The 19807-nt window shown below is 49.0% G+C and overlaps 1 protein-coding gene across 1 annotated transcript in view; it reads right to left on the minus strand.

Annotated features, from left to right (window-relative positions):
- Positions 1-18301, minus strand: part of LOC146857023 (nicotinamide N-methyltransferase-like) — a 39211-nt gene extending 20910 nt beyond the window's left edge. The window contains exon 1 of the mRNA XM_085646789.1: positions 18097-18301. Coding sequence (XP_085502915.1) covers positions 18097-18244 — 148 coding nt within the window. The 5' untranslated portion in view covers positions 18245-18301. The remainder of the gene's footprint in view (positions 1-18096) is intronic.
- Between the last annotated feature and the right edge of the window lie 1506 nt (positions 18302-19807).

The following is a 19807-nucleotide window of genomic DNA, read 5'->3' on the forward strand; positions in this document are numbered from 1 at the left end:
CATTTTGCCATAGAAAGTATGATTAGGGCTGCAGAAAGAAAAATTAGGGCACATTTTGAGTGACTTCTCAAATCCTCTTCTATTTCATTAAAAAATTCTAACATGCAGACTGAAACATGCACTTTCAATACCAGCAGCAGACTTCCCTGGTGAGCAGTAGCTTTACTACAGTGATCTAATAAGCAACTAGAGTGCTAACATTCTGAATTTATGGCAAATTTGTGACACATCTGAATGCCTTCTTGATGGAATCAAAGTAAAAAACTGAAAGTATTTCCTACTGAGGAGACTGTAGTAAATGAGGAAATTAGGAAACATCATAATAAATAAGTCTCTTAAAATGGCCACCAGAGACAAAAGAGCCCAAATGTAGCCCAAATATCACCCAGATGTAGCCCAAGTATAGCCCAATGATAGAATGTCCCAGAGTGTTCTAACGAACAACTAGAGCGCTAACAGTCTTACTTATGACAAAAGTATGGCACACCTGAAGCCATCTTGATTAGAATAAAGTGGTAACACTTAAAACATTTAATTTACAAAGGAACAAAATGAGGGGGTTCATTTTGCCATAGAAATTATGATTAGTTCTGCAGAAAGAAAAATTAGGGCACATTTTGACTTCTCAAATCCTCTTCTATTTCATAAACAAATTCTGACATGCAGACTGAAACATGCACTTTGAATACCAGCAGCAGACTTCCCTGGTGAGCAGTAGTTTTACTACAGTGATCTAATGAGCAACTAGAGTGCTAACATTCAGAATTTATGGCAAATGTGTGACACATCTGAATGCCTTCTTGATGGAACCAAAATAAAAAACTGAAAGTATTCCCACTGAGGAGACTGCAGTAAATGAGGAAATTAGGAAACTTCATAACAAATAAATCTCCCAAGATGGCCACTAGAGACAAAAGAGCCCAAATGTAGCCCAAATATCACCCAGATGTAGCCCAAGTATAGCCCAATGACAGAATGTCCCAGAGTGTTCTAACGAACAACTAGAGCGGTAACAGTCTTACTTATTACAAAAGTATTAAACACCTGAAGCCATCTTGATTGGAATAAACTGGTAACACTTAAAACATTTAATTTAAAAAGGAACACAATGAGGGGGTTCATTTTGCCATAGAAATTATGATTAGTGCTGAAGAAAGAAAAATTAGGGCACATTTTGAGTGACTTCTCAAATCCTCTTCTATTTCATTAAAATATTCTGATATGCAGACTGAAACATGCACTTTTAATACTAGCAGCAGACTTCCGTGGTGAGCAGTAGCTTTACTACAGTGATCTAATGAGCAACTAGAGTGCTAACATTCAGAATTTATGGCAAATGTGTGACATATCTGAATACCTTCTTGATGGAATCAAAGTAAAAAACTGAAAGCATTTCCTACTGAGGAGACTGCAGTACATGAGGAAATTAGGAAACTTCATAACAAATAAATCTCCCAAGATGACCACCAGACACAAAAGAGCCTAAATGCAGCACAAATATCACCCAGATGTAGCCCACATGTTGCCCAATGACAGAAGTGTGCAAAACACTTATTTTTTGTGTATTTGCAGTTTTATATAGTGCAGACTTGTCGGGTATTGGAATGCTTTACATGAGCATTGGTTACATCACACAAGATCAAATTCATTTTGGTTGTAGACATGGGGAGATTAAGTGATTTGACCACAATCACAGAATGTTGAGCTGAAGCAGAAACTCAAACCTCGTTCCCCAGTTGCAAAGTCTGCAGCTCTGGAAGTAACACCACATCCTCTCGCCGAGGTGCAACATTTAATCAAGTGGTCAACTGGATAAAAAAACATAAAGATTACAAATAATTTAAAAGTTCTTTGTCGCTATTTGAAAACTCAGAAAATATGTCCTCATTTTAGTTTTTTAGAGCACTAACCATAATTTTGATGCAAATAAGACCCTCTCATATATGTAATTTCTAAAGGAAATACTCTAGGTATTACAGTTTTGATTACATCAAGATGACGTCAGGCGTTCCACACTTTTGTAATAAATATAGAATGTTAGCAATCTAGTTGTTCATTGGGATACTGTTGAGAGGCAGAGGCCAGGGGCACGGACTCTGAAAATTTAAGGCAGGTAGGAGAGTGCAGAGGCAACAATTTGACCACACTGGGCAGGCAGGAAGGGCAGTGGCAGCACAACAGACTATGGAGGGCAGTGGAAAGGGGGGCAGGGGCAACAAACCAACAATACAGGACTGGCAAGAGAGGCTGTGGCAATATAATAGACCATTGTGGGCAGAAGGAAGAGGCAGTGGTAGTACAACCATACATGCCAAAAGACCCGTTTCAGCCAGGAAACGTCCAATGTTTTTAAGCTCAAATGGGCTTCATTTGATCTGTCTCCTGTCTACAATCTCCTCTTTTTCAATGTAACTCAAAGGGGAAAATCAATACCCCAGTTTTTTTTCAAAATCTCCCTCTTATCAAGTTCAAAATGTTCGCAAGTATGGTACATTGAATCATGGTGGGCAGGAGGAATTGGGGTAGGGACATGGACTCGGATAACAGAGGACAGGAGGGACATGGAGAGGTGCACCAAACTGACCCTACAGGGCAGGCATCAGGGTTTGCAGCAGCACAATACACCATACAGCGCATGCGGGACAGGAGTGCAGCACAACAATCCATAGAAAGCAATAGGGAGGGGACAGGACCATGCACATGGACAACAGAGAACAGATAGGAAAGAGGCAATGGTAGCTAGCTGACCATAATGGACAGACAGGAGAGAAAGCTGCAGCATAACAGACCATAAAGGGCAGGAGGGACGGATCAGGGGCATTACAATGGAACAGACAAGCCAGGAGGGAGGGAATAGGGGGTCTGCACATGGAAACAGAGAGCTGGGGGCAATGTGGCAGGGCAGGAGCAGCAAGATGACCATGGAGGTCAGGCAGGATGGGCACTAGAAACAAGACACACCATGGAGAGCAACAATGAGACTATGGTGGCATACACACAGACCATGGAGGGTCAGGGGCAGCTAGCTGACCACACAGGGAAGGTGGGAGGGGCCATGGCAGCACAGAAGACCATGCATGGCAAGCGGGAGGGTTAGTGGCAGCACAATGGCTATGATGGGCAAGAAGGAGGGTGCAGGGGCATGCACAAAGGACCATGGAGGATAGAAGGGAGGGTCAGGACCTGGGCACAGACAAGAGAGTTCAGGGGAAGGGGCCTCACAACAGACCGCGCGGGGCAGGCAGGAGGAGCAGTTGCAGCACAACAGATCAGGGAGGGCAGAAGGGTGTGGCAGTAAAATGGACCATGGAGGACAGGAGGAAGGGGATAGGGGCATGGCATGTGGACAGGCAGGGTGGAGGTGGCAGGGACAGGTTACAGTCATCTGACAATGCTAGGTAGGTGGGAGGGAAGTGGCACCTCAACAGAACACTCAGAGTAGATAGGAGTGGCAGGTCCATGGAACATAGTGGGCAAAAAGGATGGAGCAGGGGCATGCACAAAGACATCGGAGGGCAGGGGGAAGGAGAATAAGGGCAGCAAGCTAAGCACAGAGGCTAAGCAGGAGGTCAATGATGGGCCATAGAATTGGGAAATGGAGGGCAGGAGGACAGGACTGGTACATCATGCTAAATGGAGGGCAGTGGCAGCACATCAGACCATGCATGGCAGGAGGGAGGAGGCTAGTCCATGGATTCAGACAACAGAGGATAGGGAGGAGGTGAATGGGGCAGCAAGCTAACTGTTCAGAGAAGGTGGGTATTAGGAACATTATTGTTTTTAAAATGTGCGAACTACTTAAAATATGAACAAGTATGCAGCATAATCTCACTTTTATTCAGGAAGAAGAGGACGTTTGTGACTGTGACTCCGGGCTCACTTGGCAGAAACACCCCCTGACCCTCCACCCCCATCGCAAAATGTAATGCCCGTGAAAAGGGTAGGTGGACGCAGTGTTATATAGAACATAGTCCTGAGAGCACGATTGAAAATGACAACTAGATGTAGTATATGGTATAAACTATGCACCAAAAAGTGTGATATAAGATGAACCGGGGCATGAAATATAATATGCAATACATTGTGCGCAATGACAGATTCATTGGAGAGCGCGAGATAGCACAGGCACTAGCGCGTGCTATGCGATATGCGCCTTGGAGTGTAATATGCACAGGGCAGTGTTGTGTAACATAACTAGTCTCTAAAGTTGTAATATAAAATATGTGCTGGGTAGTGTAACGTTGCATATGCACTGTGACAAAGATATGGATCCCAGATTGTAATATGTATGGCATAGCGCTGTGCGTTATAACATACACATCGAGGAAGGCACGTTAGATGGGGCAATATAACCTGTGCGAAGGCAAGTGTGGCATGACATATTCACGGGGTGGTGTTACAGTGCACATGGGCTAGAGAGTGTCATAGCATACGCACTAGCTGGTGGAATACAACACAGAGGTGTGAGGCAATCGGCGGGTACTGGTGGGTGTAACACAGCATTGGGCTCAGCCAGGAGCACGCTGTGACTCTCAAGTGAGGTTCATCTCCTTTCCAGAGAGTAAAATAAAAAGTATTACACATCCGGTGGTGGATGTGTTTTTTATTAACCGTGAGGGGGGTTTCTTGCATAGTTTGGTCGAATTTTTGTCGAATCCCCTTTGAATGGCTTGGTGTGCGTGTATATTAAATGTGCCCGTCAATAGCTACCCATGTTTGTATAAATAAACGACAAGGGTGTCTACTTGGAGAGTACCCACCGGCGGGGGCGCCGGGATTAGGCACGGTAGGGCGTCAGACACGTCAGAGCTTCACTAGCCGTGTAAATACATTCCATGTGGATTCATTCTATGCATAGTCGCCTTTTAATGAATATCACGCAAATCGTCATGGTGATAGGTACATACCGTTTGTCCAGCATGTCCTAGGTGTTTCTATAAATATATATATTTTTAAAATAATAAAAAACAAAGGCTGGCCCCGGGGCATGGGGTCCCCGGAGCCATAAGTGGCCTGAGGAGGGGGGCAACGCAGCCCCCTCCTAAAGAATTTAAATAAAAAAAGGCCATGACCCGGGGGTTGGGGTCCCCGGGGCCGATTAAGGCCTTGGGAGGGCCAAATTTATTTTTTTCAACAAAAAAAATTAGGGTGCAGGCCCCGGGGGATGGGGTCCCCAGGGCCAATAAATTAGAAAAAGAAGGGGGGCCACACAGCCATCCTTCTTAAAAAAATAAAATAAATAAAAGACCGGCATCGCGCTGGAGGCCATGCCCCCTCCTTGCAGCGCTCTGCAAATGCGTCCCCTGGCCAGTTGTAAGTTGGGGAATTAATTCCCCTTCAATACTGAGGGTCCCTGAGGGCCAACTAACCCAACAGGTATCTCCAGTGTGCGCCAGGGAGCTGCGTTGCAGACAGGTGTTCTGAGGCCACGCCCCTTTTTTACACCTCTATGCAACGCAGCTCTGTGGCGCTTACTGGAGGTACCTAGTGGGCTAGTTTGACCCTAGGGACCCTTAGGATTCAAGGGGACTTAATCTCTCTACTTAGAACAGCCACAGGGTGCGTTTACACAGTGGTGAAGGGAAGGGACGGGGCCTGAGGTGACTTGTGCAAACATGCCCTGTGGCGCGTTTTAAGTTGGGGAAATAATTCCCTTTCAATCCTGAGGGACCCTGGGGGCCAACTATCCCACCAGGTGCTTCCAGTAAGTGCCACTGCTCTGCGTTGCAGAGAGGTGGTCCAGGCCGTGCCACTTTTTACACCTCTCTGCAACGCAGCTCTGTGGCGCATACTGGAGGTACCTAGTGGGCTAGTTGGACCCTAGGCACCCTCAGGATTCAAATTAACTTAATCTCCCAAATAAAAATGGCCACAGGGCGTGTTTACACAGTAGTGAAGGGAGGGGACGGGGCCTGAGTTATCGTGTGTAAACAAGCCCTGTGGCGCGTTTTAAGTTGGGGAAATAATTCCCCTTCAATCCTGAGGGCCCCTGGGGGCTAACTAGCCCACCAGGTGCTTCCAGTAAGCGCCACTGAGCTGCGTTGCAGAGAGGTGGTCCAGGCCGTGCCACTTTTTACACCTCTCTGCAACGCAGCTCTCTGGCGCATGCTGGAGGTACCTAGTGGGCTAATTGGACCCTAGGGACCCTCAGGATTCAAATGAACTTAATCTCCCAACTAAAAACGGCCACAGGGCGTGTTTACACAGTGGTGAAGGGAGGGGACGGGGCCTGAGTTATCGTGTGTAAACAAGCCCTGTGGCGCGTTTTAAGTTGGGGAAATAATTCCCCTTCAATCCTGAGGGCCCCTGGGGGCTAACTAGCCCACCAGGTGCTTCCAGTAAGCGCCACTGAGCTGCGTTGCAGAGAGGTGGTCCAGGCCTTGCCACTTTTTACACCTCTCTGCAACGCAGCTCTCTGGCGCATGCTGGAGGTACCTAGTGGGCTAGTTGGACCCTAGGGACCCTCAGGATTCAAATGAACTTAATCTCCCAACTAAAAACGGCCACAGGGCGTGTTTACACAGTGGTGAAGGGAGGGGACGGGGCCTGAGTTAACGTGTGCAAACAAGCCCTGTGGCGCGTTTTAAGTTGGAGAAATAATTCCCCTTCAATCCTGAGGGACCCTGGGGGCCAACTAGCCCACCAGGTGCTTCCAGTAAGCACCACTCCGCTGCGTTGCAGAGAGGTGGTCTAGGCCGTGCCCCTTTTTACATCTCTCTGCAATGCAGCTCTGTGGCGCTTACTGGAGATACCTAGTGGTCTAGTTGGACCCTAGGGACCCTCAGGATTCAAGGGGACTTAATCTCCCAACTTAAAACGTCCACAGGGCGTGTTTACACAGTGGGGAAGTGAGGGGACGGGGCCTGAGGTGACATGTGCAAACACGCCCTGTGGCGCGTTTTAAGAGGTAGTTTTAATCCAGTGCCCTATTATATACTAGGGGCTTACAGAGGAGGTCATGCTGATCACAGGGGGACCCCAACGCATAGTGTTCCCTAGTGTATGTAGGTGTTTTCACTGTATTCTGAGTGTCTTTTAAAATAGCACTGGCTCTAGGACTGGTTAGTCAGACTCAGTTACCACCAGTATCCGTCTGAAAAATTGAGGGTACAGGATGATTTTGCAACAAGGCTTCTTTCTGCTCTTCTGTTTGTTCTTTCTGCACGTTATCCTTCTTTCTGCATTTTTCTTCGTCTTTGAGGACTTCTGTTGCTTCTTTCTTCATTTCTTTTTTTTCTTTCTGTGCGTTTTTTCTTCTTTCTTCACATGTCCTATCTCTGTAGGCATAGTTAGAAATTAGCATTTAAAAACCTTTGAAATTCACTGAAAAAAACATTGGTTTCTGGCACGTTATAGTTAGGAATTAGCATTTAAAAAACCTTAGAAGGAGGAGGAGCCTAGCACGCATCCAAGATGGTCGCGTGAGCACAGGGCTCCCCGGACCGTCGCTGCTCCTCGGAACTTATCCTGACTTTATCCTGACTTGGTTGACGGATTCTGGAAGATGAACGTTGGCTGAACCCTGAACTCTTTTCAGAAACCAAATCGGACCTGGGAGACCTGATCTATGGTGGTTTGAACTTTTGAGGCCCAACTGATGGCTGTGCCCGGTGCGAAGGTGAACTGTGGAGCCGGGGCATAGTTGAACAACAACGGCATCGGGGCTGTGCCAGCGGCCGTCCCATCACTTTCGGTTTCACTTTTGGATCTCTGAGTGGCTGGACAGTGGAGTTGCTTTGTGCGGCTGGGTTTTCACTCGGCCTTCGCTTGGTGCCTTTGCCTCCGCCTGATACCAGTGTGCCCATTGACTTTGATCCCCTCGCACCGCCACATTGCGGTCTCTGGTGCGGCTCGCGTCTGCTTCGCCTGTGCCCCTTCGACGCTTGCTCGGTGGTCCCCTTCGGCGAGCGTGGTTCAACATGGGAGGCAGGGGGGATCCCGAGAGGCGTAAGACCAAGACATCCCTACGCGGGGGACCGGTCCAGACTAACAACATGGACCGCTACACTCAAGGTAAAGGGTCCCCTGGGACGGCCAGTGTTCTCCCGGATGACGCTGGTGGCGTTCCGTCCGTCCCTCCGGATTTGTCATTGCAGGACATCATGGGCGCCATTGACGGCATCAAGGAGACCATCGCTAAGCAGTACGAGGCCTTGGCCCGTAAAATCGACACGGTGGCCATTGATGTTACGCTAATTCGGGCGGATCTCTCTAAGACCAATGAGAGGGTCCAATCGCTGGATTTGCGGACGTCCACCCTTGGTACGGATGTGTCGGACCTGCAGACTGCTCTTGGCGACCTCAAGTCGGCCAACGACCTGATGGCCCGGCGGCTGGAGGACTTCGAGGGACGGGCTCGACGCAATAACATCCGCGTCATAGGTGTTCCAGAGACCTTCGACAATCGCCCGGTTGATCTTATGGTTGAGGATCTCATCCTCAAACAGCTTGCCCCCGCTGGCTTGAGTAAGTTCTTTGCCGTGGAGCGGGCCCATCGAGTCCCAGGCGGTCGGCCGCGACCGGGAGCTCCCCCGAGGCCTATTGTTGCAAAACTTTTTCACTACAGAGACCGAGATGCGATTCTGCAGGCCTCACGGGTACATGGCCCGGTCCGATATGAGAACTCATCCGTTAACTTTTTCCCGGACTTCACCCAACTTGTCCAGAAACAGCGGATGGGCTTCCAGGGGGTGAAGCGCCGTCTCCGGGACCTGGGTCTTAAGTACTCTATGCTTTTTCCTGCTAGGCTCCGAGTGGAATACGAAGACCGGACTACCTTTTTTGACTGTCCTGCTACTGTGAGTGACTGGCTGGATTCTCTGCCGGACCGGGGTGACCGGCCTGGGCCTTCCGGTGGTACCGAGGGTGGCGGGCCTCTTACGGAGTGACTTTTGGTCCTTGACTTTGACATTTTGCTTTGTTCGGCTGGGTTCTACTTCTTTTGTACATTTTGTTTCATTATGATCTGTGTGGGGGGCGGGCAGGGACGGGTCCCTTTCCTCCTCCGGGGTCTTTTCGTAGAATGGGGTTTGTAGGGCGACAGGCACACTGCAAGTTGGGGTGGTTTTTTGGACCGCAGGGGTGCAAGGTGGGGGGAGTTGAGTTCGGGGGGGGGTTGGTGGGTGGGAGGGGTTGTTTGGATTTGTGTTTTTTGGTTTCAAGGCGAGGTATTGGCTCTGTTTCAGTTTCAGGTGTCGCGCTATTTGCTGGGGGATCCTTGATCTACTGGAGGGGATGGGGGGGGACGGGTTGAGATTGATGTCTTGGAACGTCAACGGATTGGGGGATCGTATCAAACGGGGTGTTGTGCTGCAATATTTGCGTCGTTTGACTCCTGATGTGGTATTCTTACAGGAGACGCATCTGGTTGGTAATGTTTGTCATGCCATGAACAGGGGGGGATACCGACTCGTGGCCCATTCCGGTTTCACCACTGGCTCTAGAGGGGTGGGCATTCTCCTACGATCTTCACTTCCGCTAGAGATCACCAGGGTTGTCCTAGACGATAGAGGGCGCTATGTGGCTCTGATTGGGAGGTGGGAGGGACAGTCCCTTTCCTTGGTTTCGGTTTATGTTCCCCCGGGCCTCCAGAACTCCACTTTCTCAGACTTGGGTCGTATGCTGCTTGAGCTTCCTGACAGTCTTTTGCTTATGGGTGGGGATTTTAATTCGGTTGTTTCGGGTGATCTGGATCGCCACCCGCCCAGGGCCCTCCCTGCTGCCCAGGCATGGCTCGGCGGACTCTTGGATACCTTCGGTCTGGTGGATTGTTGGAGGTTAATGCATCCGACACAGTGTCAGTACACATTTCACTCTGGGGCCCATGGGAGTCTCTCCAGATTGGATTATTTTCTTATGCCCGCGGCCCAGACTGCCCGGATTCGAGAGGTTAAGCACCTGGCCCGGGGTATCTCTGATCATTCCCCACTGTGGTTGCTTTTCGACACCGGGACTCGGTCCGCTGGGCGGATCGCCCCTATTAACCCTTGGTACTTGCGAGACCCCAAGATTCGTGATAGCCTTGTTAAGTCGATTGATCAGTATTTTCTCGAGAATGAGGGGTCGGTGTTGTCCTCAGTGTCCCTGTGGGAAGCCTTCAAAGCAGTGCTCCGCGGGCATGCCCTATCCCAGATAGTGGAGGCTAAGAGGGTTAAGAATGAGGCGGTGGTGAAGCTGGAGACTGAAATATCGGGGCTGGAGGCAGCTTTGGAGACGGGTGTCACTCAGGCTGGGCTTCATGCCCTCAGCTTGAAGCAGTTTGAATATAAGTCTCTTGTTACTGACGCTGCCAAGACCATGTATAGGGAGCAGCAGGGTAGGTTGCATGATGCCGGGGACAAGGCGGGTAAACTGATCGCTTGGTTGGATAAGAAGGAGAGAGTGAATCGTGTGGTCCCGGAGCTTCGGGTTTCGGATGGAGTGTGTGTGACTGACCCTGGTGAGATTGTGGAGTGTTTTGCTGACCACCTCCGGGCGGTGTACTCCCCGGTGTCTGATAGAGATGAGGATGACTCTCGTCTCTTGCTGCGGGATATTGCCTTGCCCGGCTTATCCGTCGAGGACCGTGAGCAGATGGATGCCTCCCTGTCTGTCGACGAGATTGCTACCGCGATTCGTTCCCTTCGATCGGGCAGGGCTATGGGCCCCAACGGACTGCCGATTGAACTGTATAAACTGCGCCCGGATAAAATCGCGCCCTTCCTCCGTCGTATGTTTCTGGAGTCGCTCGAGCGGGGTTCCCTTCCCGACGACCAGCGTCTGGCTACTATAGTTGTGATTCCCAAAGACGGTAAGCCACGAGACCGCTGTGCCTCATATAGGCCTATTTCCCTACTAAATGCCGAACCGAAAATCCTTGCCAAGGTCCTCGCTAATCGCTTGCTGAGAGTTATATGTGATTTGATACATCCGGATCAATGCGGCTTTATCCCTCATCGTAATACCGCTCTCAACTTTTGGCGTCTACATGGTGTCCTCGCTAGGGCGGAGTACTTCTCTGAACCGGCCATATTGGTTTCCTTAGACGCCACGATGGCCTTTGATACCATCGAGTGGCTATTCCTTTGGGCCGTCTTGGCGAAGTTTGGCTTTGGGGAGGGATTTATGAGTTGGGTGAAACTCCTCTATGCTGGACCAATGGCTCAGGTTGTTGTCAATGGGCGGGTTTCTCGGCCCTTCGCTCTCGGGAGGGGTACTAGGCAGGGGTGCCCGTTGTCCCCTCTGCTCTTTGCTCTCGCCTTGGAGCCGCTCGCTGCCTGGCTCCGCTGGGAGCCCTCGCTCAGAGGGATCCGGTGGGCCCCGGGCTTCGAGGAACGGGTCTCGTTGTACGCGGATGATATTCTTTTGTACCTCACCTCGCCGCGGAAGTTGCTCAATGTGCTTTTTGATGTCCTTACTTCCTTGGGGAGAAATTCGGGTTTGATAATTAACTGGTCCAAATCTTGCGTGTTCCCTATCTCCGGTGGCCTTCCTCTCTTGCCGCCTCGGCTTCCGATCCAAACATCTCAATCCGGCTTTAAATACTTGGGGGTGTACGTTTCGTTGGATCCGGCGGTCCGCTACGAGCAGAATCTCCTGTCTCCCCTCCGGCGTTTGAGGGTGGATACGGCTCGGTGGTGTAAGTTGCCCTTGTCTCCACTTGGTCGCACAGCACTGTTTAAAATGATGTCCCTTCCCAGATTTCTTTATGCACTCCAGAACTCCTTCGATATCATTCCGGCGGCCTACTTTAGGGAAGTGGAGAGTTTGCAGGGGAGACTGGTTTGGGACGGTCGTGCGCGTATCGCTTTGGCAAAGCTGACTCTCCCCTGGTATGACGGGGGCATCGCGCTTCCTGACATTAGAAGGTACTATTGGGCCTCCCAACTGTCTGCCATTAACCATGCTACGTACGCGCCTGGTTCGAACCCGGCATATGAGATGGATAAATTCCTGCTTCCCGGCGGTAACTATAACAGAGCGCTTTACTCTCGATCTGCCGGATTGCGGTACGTGTGTGGAAGGCGGCGAATGTAGCGGTGGGCTGGAGTGAGCGTTTAACGTGTGCTACTCCTTTATTCGCCTCAGAGCGCTTGGGAAGCCTCTGGACAACGAAAGGCTTTGAGCACTGGGATACGATCGGCATTAGCAGAGTGGGGGACCTATGGGTTAAAGGCGCGGTTAAATCCTTCGCGGGGGGGAGGAGCCAAGATGGCGACCGGAGCAGACGCTTGAGCGCCCGGCTCCGTCGGCCCTTGGCCCCGGACTATCATCCTGATTCCTATCCTCGCCGATTTTCGAGGTGCAACGTGCGCGATGACGCGCTGACCGCGCCGCCGCTTTCCCGGAGTCTTAGCCCGCCCGGATGCCGGAGTTCTTGGTGCCCTTGTTCTCCGCACTGGACCCCTGCTCTATTGTGGCCTCGGCCGGCCCCCTGGAAGCCCCGCAGTCACCGGACCCTCTGGTGCAAATCTGAGCCCCGCGGTCCCGATCCAGCCTCACACCACGGACTGTCGCCAGAAGAGCCGGGGGAGAGACGCCCGGACACCTCCTGCACCCTGCACCTGAAGGGCTGGAGCTAGAGGGTAGGCCCCGGTGTGGCGGGTCTCCTGCCCCGTTCTGTGGACCGCGCTGCGGAGGGCTGCAGACCCCCTTCTTCTGTTGCCTAGTCGGCCGCAAAGAGAGCCCGAGGGAGGGGAAGCGACTGTTGGCTTTCACCTGTTGCGGCGCAGACCTGAGGGGAATTGCCTCCTTGTCACGACCCCCCCCTGGCCACGGTACCGTTCAGCGGTAAAACATGGCGTTGATTGCCTGCTCGCTGCTGGGGGGTGATGCTCCGGTCTCGCCCGCTGCCCGCTTCGCCCTCCCTCTACCAGACTCCAGCTCCCTAGTGCCGTCCCGGATTGCTGCCGCTGTGGGGGCGCAGCTTCCGCTGACATACGGCTCCGTTCTGGCTGCCCTGCGGGACTTTCGTCTGCAATTGTGTGTTGGCTTGCAAACGCTGGGTGAGCGGTTCGACTCCATACTGTCTGCTGCGGGTCATGAGCGCCCCGTTTGTGCTCAACAAGACGTGAGTCTGCCAGTGCTTCGGTCCTCTTGCGGGGACCCAACGACTGTGTATAACTGTGCTACACTGGTGTCTGCATTTGGCTTTCCCAGCACCCAGTATCAATCGCTCTCCTGCTCAATGGCGGACACTTTGTTTCCCCGGTCATTGCTGCCTGCTTTGTTGTTGCCTGCCTCACCGCGTCCGCAAGAGTATCCAGCTGAGCTACACCTGCCGTCCTCGAGGAACCGTTTACGGTGGCCTACGGCTTCTTTTATGTGGAACTCCTGTACTTTAAAGGCCAGGTCGGGATTTTATATGGTGTGCAAGGGGACCTCAATAGATGATCGGCGGCCATTTTGTGACTCTACTGCTCCATCTTCTTCCAAGCGGCCATATTGTCTTTGTCTGCTCGGGATGCGGGGCCTTCACGAGGGGGCGGGTCTAATCTTAAGCCCGCGATCGGGCCAGGGCTAGCTTGATTTATATCACCATGGTTTCACGGACGGGCTGGACTGGGACTGGAACTGTTTGCATATGTTGTGCGCACTCGTCGCGATCTGTCTGCCTTCATTTATTTGTTCTTACATGTTATTTTCACACGACCACCTTTGGGTGTAGTGGGGTTTCAGTGTGTGGAGGCGTGGCTGGCCGGTGGTGTCGGGCGCTCCGGGGTTACGTGGGCTCCTCCCCGCCTTCTCTTTTCTTGTTTTCTTATTTTCTTTACTCTATTCCTACTTTCTCTCTCGTCTATATTTCGGGTTCATTGGGCGACAGGCACTATGCTGGGGGGGGGGTAGGCCGTAGCCTCCGCATTGGTGTAGGGTGGGGGGGTAACTCACTGTTTCCTTTTTAGTTCTATGGGCCTCTTTCTTTCATGTCTCTGCGCTATACTTGTTTCGATTCGGGGTCCGGGTGTGGGGTGGATTGAGTGGGGGCGGCTTTGAGGGGGTGCGTATTTACTTATGTGATTATCCTGTTATCTAACTGCATTGCCTCACTGTATGAGATTTTCTATGGCTGTTTTAATGATGCTGCTGCTCTCCCGTGTAGTGAAGCCATTTCGCGGACTCGAATCTCCTTGGTTCTATCCTCTACTGACTTTTTTCTCGACAAAATTATTTTGAAAACCTTAAAATTAACCTTCACTTCTCCTTCCCCTGGTGTCCATGATCTCTCCAGTGTATAAATCCTGAATCGTTGCTAATCTTGACCATTGATGCACAGGGGATGTACTGTTTGTCTCTGTGCTCAACCGTATTGTGGCCGGCCTGATGGTTGTAGGCCCGTATTTGTTCTTTTACTATGCACAAATAAAGGTTTTTCAAAAAAAAAAAAAAAAAAAAAAAAAAAAAAATCCTTCGCGGCGCTTCAGAGCGAGTACGAGCTTAGTGAAAGGGAGTTCTTCCGCTATGCCCAGGTTCGGCACGCCCTACTCTCGGTCTTTGGGGAGGGGACCACGGTCCCTGTTTCTTCGCCTCTCGAGGACCGCATACTCGACGGACACGTCCCCGACAGTACTATCTCCCTGATTTATAAAAAACTAATAAATAATCGGGCAGATCTCTTGGTGCGTCTTCGGGAGGCATGGACGGGAGATGGGGTTGAGTTGGACGACGAGGACTGGCAGTCTGCGCTGTCATCCCCTAAGGAGGTTGCCGTCCCGGCCCGTCTCCGTCTGGTCCAGCTTAAGATTCTCCATCGTGTCTATGTGACGGGTCCCCGTCTGGTCTCGATGGGGTTTTCTGACGACGGGCTCTGTAAGCGTGGCTGCGGGCTCAGTGCCACCTTTCTCCACATCCTCTGGGAGTGCCGCGAGGTGGCGGAATATTGGCGCCAGGTGCATGATGTTATGAGACGAGTCACTGGGGTCGCTCTGCTGCCGGAGGTGCGCCGATGTGTTCTGAATGTGTGGGAGCCCAATGACTATAATGCGGCCCAGGCTCGGTGGGCGGCCCTGGGGAACATGATTGCAAAGAGAGATATAGCGCAGCTTTGGGGTTCCCAACGGCCTCCCAACGTGTCCGTATGGAAGGAGAACATGGACTGGTGCATGTTCAGGGAGAAGACGGTGTATGTGGCTCGTGGTAAACCGGGGGCGTGGGGTAGAATCTGGGGTCAGTGGAATGTGTATCGAGGGACTATCTGTTCTCCCCCCTGGTGGATACGTCTGAGGTTGCCTTGTCCCCCTGATCCTTGAGGGTTCCTTGCGTAATTTGTTCATCTGAGTATAGATTTGGTTTTCCCGAGGCCCCCCCCTCCCTCTCAGACCCCCTTTTTATTGACCACCCGAGGGTGGTCGGGTGTGGAGTTCCCCTGCCGTGGTTAGACGCCCTTTCAATGTTTTTCGCCTTGCTTTTTGTTTTTCTTTTACTTTTGTTGCTATTTATGTAAAAAGGGTGTATCCTGACGTCCCTTATGTGCAGTCTGCTCTCCTGTAATTTAGCGGAGCCCCTGTGGGCCAGTCATTGTCTTTTGAACTGCTTGATCATTTCTGAATCCTAGCGGCCGGCCCAGGAGGTTGTAGGCCCGTGCTTGTACATTTTTTCTCTGCACAATAAACTTTTTGAAAAAAAAAAAAAAATGGTAAACTAGAGAGGTTGGTTTAGCGAGACCCTTCAGAAGATTTTCGATTTCCTGACGTTATGCTGACGGAGAGGACGGTGACACTGCAGGACAGCTGTTTCCTAAGACTCTGACAGTATGAACAGATGACCAAGATTTTGACTTAAAGGGCGACTTTTAGCCAGAACAGGTAACTATGATGATCTATTTGCTTGATTAAACCAGAGACTCGAATTTCAATTATTTAGATAAAATTTAATATACATTACAAAAAAAAAAAAAAAAACCTTAGAAATTCACTGAAAAAACCATAGGTTTCAGGGGCATCATAGTTAGCCGGACTTTTCACTCGTACAAAACCATTGAAATTCCCCCGTTATAGTTAGTTCAGCTAACTATAACTCGCGCGCCCGCAATGCACTGCTGATGACGTCGCATATTACATCACTCATGACATGGTCAGTGACATCACTAATGACATCACTGATCATCACGTAAGATCATCAATAGAAATTGGCCACTGATCCAAAATGATCCCATCCTTGGTAGTCACCTGACTAATTCCCCCAACATAACTTTTAGGAAAGCTCGCTCGATGCATAATACATTAGTGAGTAGTAGTCCAGAAATCAGGCGTGTTAAAACCTGGCTTAATGCCAAAACTGGATTCTTCAAATGTACCTTGTGTAAGGCTGTCCATGGGCAAGGGGAGATTGAGTGATTCACCCAGAATCACAGGATGTTGAGCCAATGCTGAGACTCAAACCCAGCTCACCAGCTCCGGAGTCGACAGCTCCGGCCACTGCACCACATCCTCTCCCTGCTGCAGTGGGACACACATCAGATTGTATCTTTTCTGGTGATGCTTATCTTAGGTTCACGAAACAGTGCCACTAATTTGGTCTGATCATTATGCTGTTGTCTTTTCTCCTCTTGGCGCCTTATATTGACATAGATTTGAATGCTTACTGCTGTAAGTCAGTAAAAGGAATTGGAGAGGACTTTCTGAAGAATATTTATCACAGGCCCTCAGAAACAGCAATTGGACGAACCATGAGAATGCCAAATTGGCAGGAGCAGAGTTCTCCTCTTAGCTTACCAAGCAGAGGAAAAAGTCTACTTCCCTGTGGTTCACAGAATGACTTAGATTATTTAAGACAGGCATGCCAATGCCATGAAAGTGCCTGGCATTATAATTTGCAGAAAAGACACCTATATAGGACCTTTATTCGGGATTATAAAATTGCCATTAAGGAAGATAAATCTCCCTTTTGTACTAACAGACTTGAGTCTGCCAACTTGAGAGAACTCTTCAAAATAGTTAATCAACTTTCCTTACCTTGTGGGTCACGTGGTATAGAGGGATCTCAGGACATTTGAAAACGATTAGCAATTTTTTTCAATCCAAAATCCTTAATATCTATAAAGAATTGGACTCTCTGAACACAGGGCCTCATAGTATGTCCCCTGTGGATGTTCAGACCAAACACATTTGGCCAGAACTTGTGGGTGCTACTAAGAATCAGACAGCAGCACTTGCTTTACTCATCCTATACCTGAGCAAGCAGAGCTTTCCCTCCTCAGCATGAAGTCAGGTTTTCCTTTTGAATCCTGCCCTCTGAAGTTTCTTCAGGTGGCTGCCAAGACTATTGCTCTACCTCTTACAACTACATTAATATAATATAACAGTGCAGCTTGCTACCCTCCCCTTTGCAAACTGATGGTGGTAAAGCCGCTGCTAAAAAACACAATTTGAATCCAATAGACTTTAAAAAATACTGTCCCATTTCTCTTCTGACTACTCCTGCCAAAATCTTTAAAAAGCACCTCACAGTTGACGACAAATCTCGTACAACACGATTTGTTGGATGCCTCACAATTTAACATATATGTTTCCCCACTATCAACGTTTATAAGGTCCTTTGGCCCAGAGACCATATTGTATGCTGATGACATACAAATTATTGTGCCTATTGCTAAAGATACACAGGCTATTTTGTCTAGCTTCAAGGCACTACCCCGAAACATGTCGGACATATTACGAAATATATCAATCTAGCAGTTATGCCATGGGAATGCTAAACCTTGGAAGACTCTGAGTAGTAAATTAGTTCTTTGGTTATCATTTTGTCTGTCTTGTATTTAAAAAAGGAAACATTTTTATTTTGTATTGTACAAGATTTAAAAAAACATACATAGTAAAGATTTTTTCATTTCATTTTCATTTAACTTTCCCTGTTCTCTATCTCACATTACTGGTTCTCTCTCCTTGCACATATCTTTCTTACTTAATGTATCTTGCAGCACTTACGCATCCTCTACCAGATTATAACCCACACTGCCCCTTCCTCTCATAACTACCCAGTCCTCTAGGATTTAGCTCTTTTCTTAAAACAGCATACATCTTTCTCAATTTAGTTTAATTGAAAATAGCTTCTCTTGGACATCGGGCTCACAACACAGAATCCAAGTCAAGTAAATCCTATAGCAATACGTGCAATACCTACCAGAAGCAAATAATTGCTCGAGTTGTCTCATTGGCTGTATCACTGAATCATCCGTGAATTCAGATTCTGCTGTATGGTATTCTTTCACACCCTTCTCAGAATCAAAATATTTCTGGTATTGAGATGTCCATGTTAAAGATGGCTCCATGTTCTGACTAGGGGATTGTTGGTTGGCTGTGACTCTGAATGACCCTCTGCCAGTTCTGTGTATTCTGAGCATTTTTGCCCCTTATATTCCACAGGTGCAATTTGAGATGATTGCGTTTTCAGTTTACTGTCTCTATTGTCATGTCAGATGACTTTTCTGTGCTACTCTTAGTTAGCTTAAATATTAGCTTTGGCACCTGCATAATGCTGTTTTACACCCTTGGGCACTTTACTGTGGTAAACATACTGATGGGTGCTGTGCTGGGCAAGTGGAGAATCTAATTATGGTAATATAATACAATTAAATTTTTTATGTAAAATATATGAGCATTTTTATTAGATTTGGTTGCAGGAAGAGGATTGTTTGGGTGTAAGTTTTTGGTAAAAAGAGGAGGAGGATGTTGTTGGTAGATAATATAAGTGAAGGGTTGAATATAGTGTTGGTGGTGATGGAAAGGGGTCTGTTATGAGTAAGTAGAGGGTAGGGCTGGTGTTTTGTATGAGCAGGGATCATGTGTTTGAAGGGATTAGGTTTATGTATAATTTGGTTTGTGTTGTTTTGAGGATGTGTGGAAATGATAGTGGTATGTGCACAGACTGGTGGTTTTGTGAGCTTTATGTGGCGGTGAGGTAGAAAGGTGTATAGATTTGGTTTGTGAGGTTTTGTATTTGCTGCTGAGATATTGAAATGTGGTTAGAGTTTGGTTGTTGTAAATGAGCAGTGTGTGTTTGCTGAGATTGTGTTTGTATGTTTGAAGATGTGGATGGCTTAAGGTGGTGGCTGGTAAATGGAAAAAAGGCATAATCTCTGGCCCTAGGCCTGGCCCGGGTCGAACAGACCCAAACAGGCTGCTGCCCGTGTCCTCTCCGCCCTGAGACTTGACGCCCGAGCACTAAAAAAAGCCATTGTGATCAGGTGACCTTTAGCCAATGGAAACCCTAGCCTAAACCCTAGAGCCAGTGGGAGCCCTTGCCCTATCAACCAATCACAGCCCTAGCCCTAGTAGCCAATCAAAACTGAAACCATAAGCCATAGGTCCACTAGAAACTCTAGCCCTAGGAGCCAATCAGAAGCCTACCCCTATCAGCCAATCAGAATTCAAATCCTAAACCCTAGGTGAAAAAGAAACACTAGCCCAGGGAACCAATTAGAACATTAGTCCTATCAGCCAATAAGAAATCAAACCCTATGCCTCAGGTCAAATAGAAACCCTAGCCCTAGAAACCAATCAGAGCCCTAACCCTATCAGCCAATCAGTAATCAAACCCTGAGTCTTAGGTCGAATATAAACACTGGCCCAAGGAGCCAATCAAAATACATGTGCAACAGCCAATAAGAAATCTAACAAAAGATCATGTGACCTTAAATGTATGGGGCTGTGCCGGAGTTAGGGGTGGGCAGAGGCCTGTGTAGGTGCCCTGTGGGTCAATCAGTAAGGCAGAAACTGGTGTGCAGAGGGGCTTGGAGCAGCTCCTGAGTACACAATCTCTGTGGATACAGATAGGTCCAATACACACCTTGCAGGATGTTTTTAACCATGCAAGTAAGGCCGAAATGGAAAAC

This window comes from Triturus cristatus, chromosome 3_2, assembly GCF_964204655.1.
Source record: "Triturus cristatus chromosome 3_2, aTriCri1.1, whole genome shotgun sequence".
Lineage (NCBI taxonomy): Eukaryota > Metazoa > Chordata > Amphibia > Caudata > Salamandridae > Triturus > Triturus cristatus.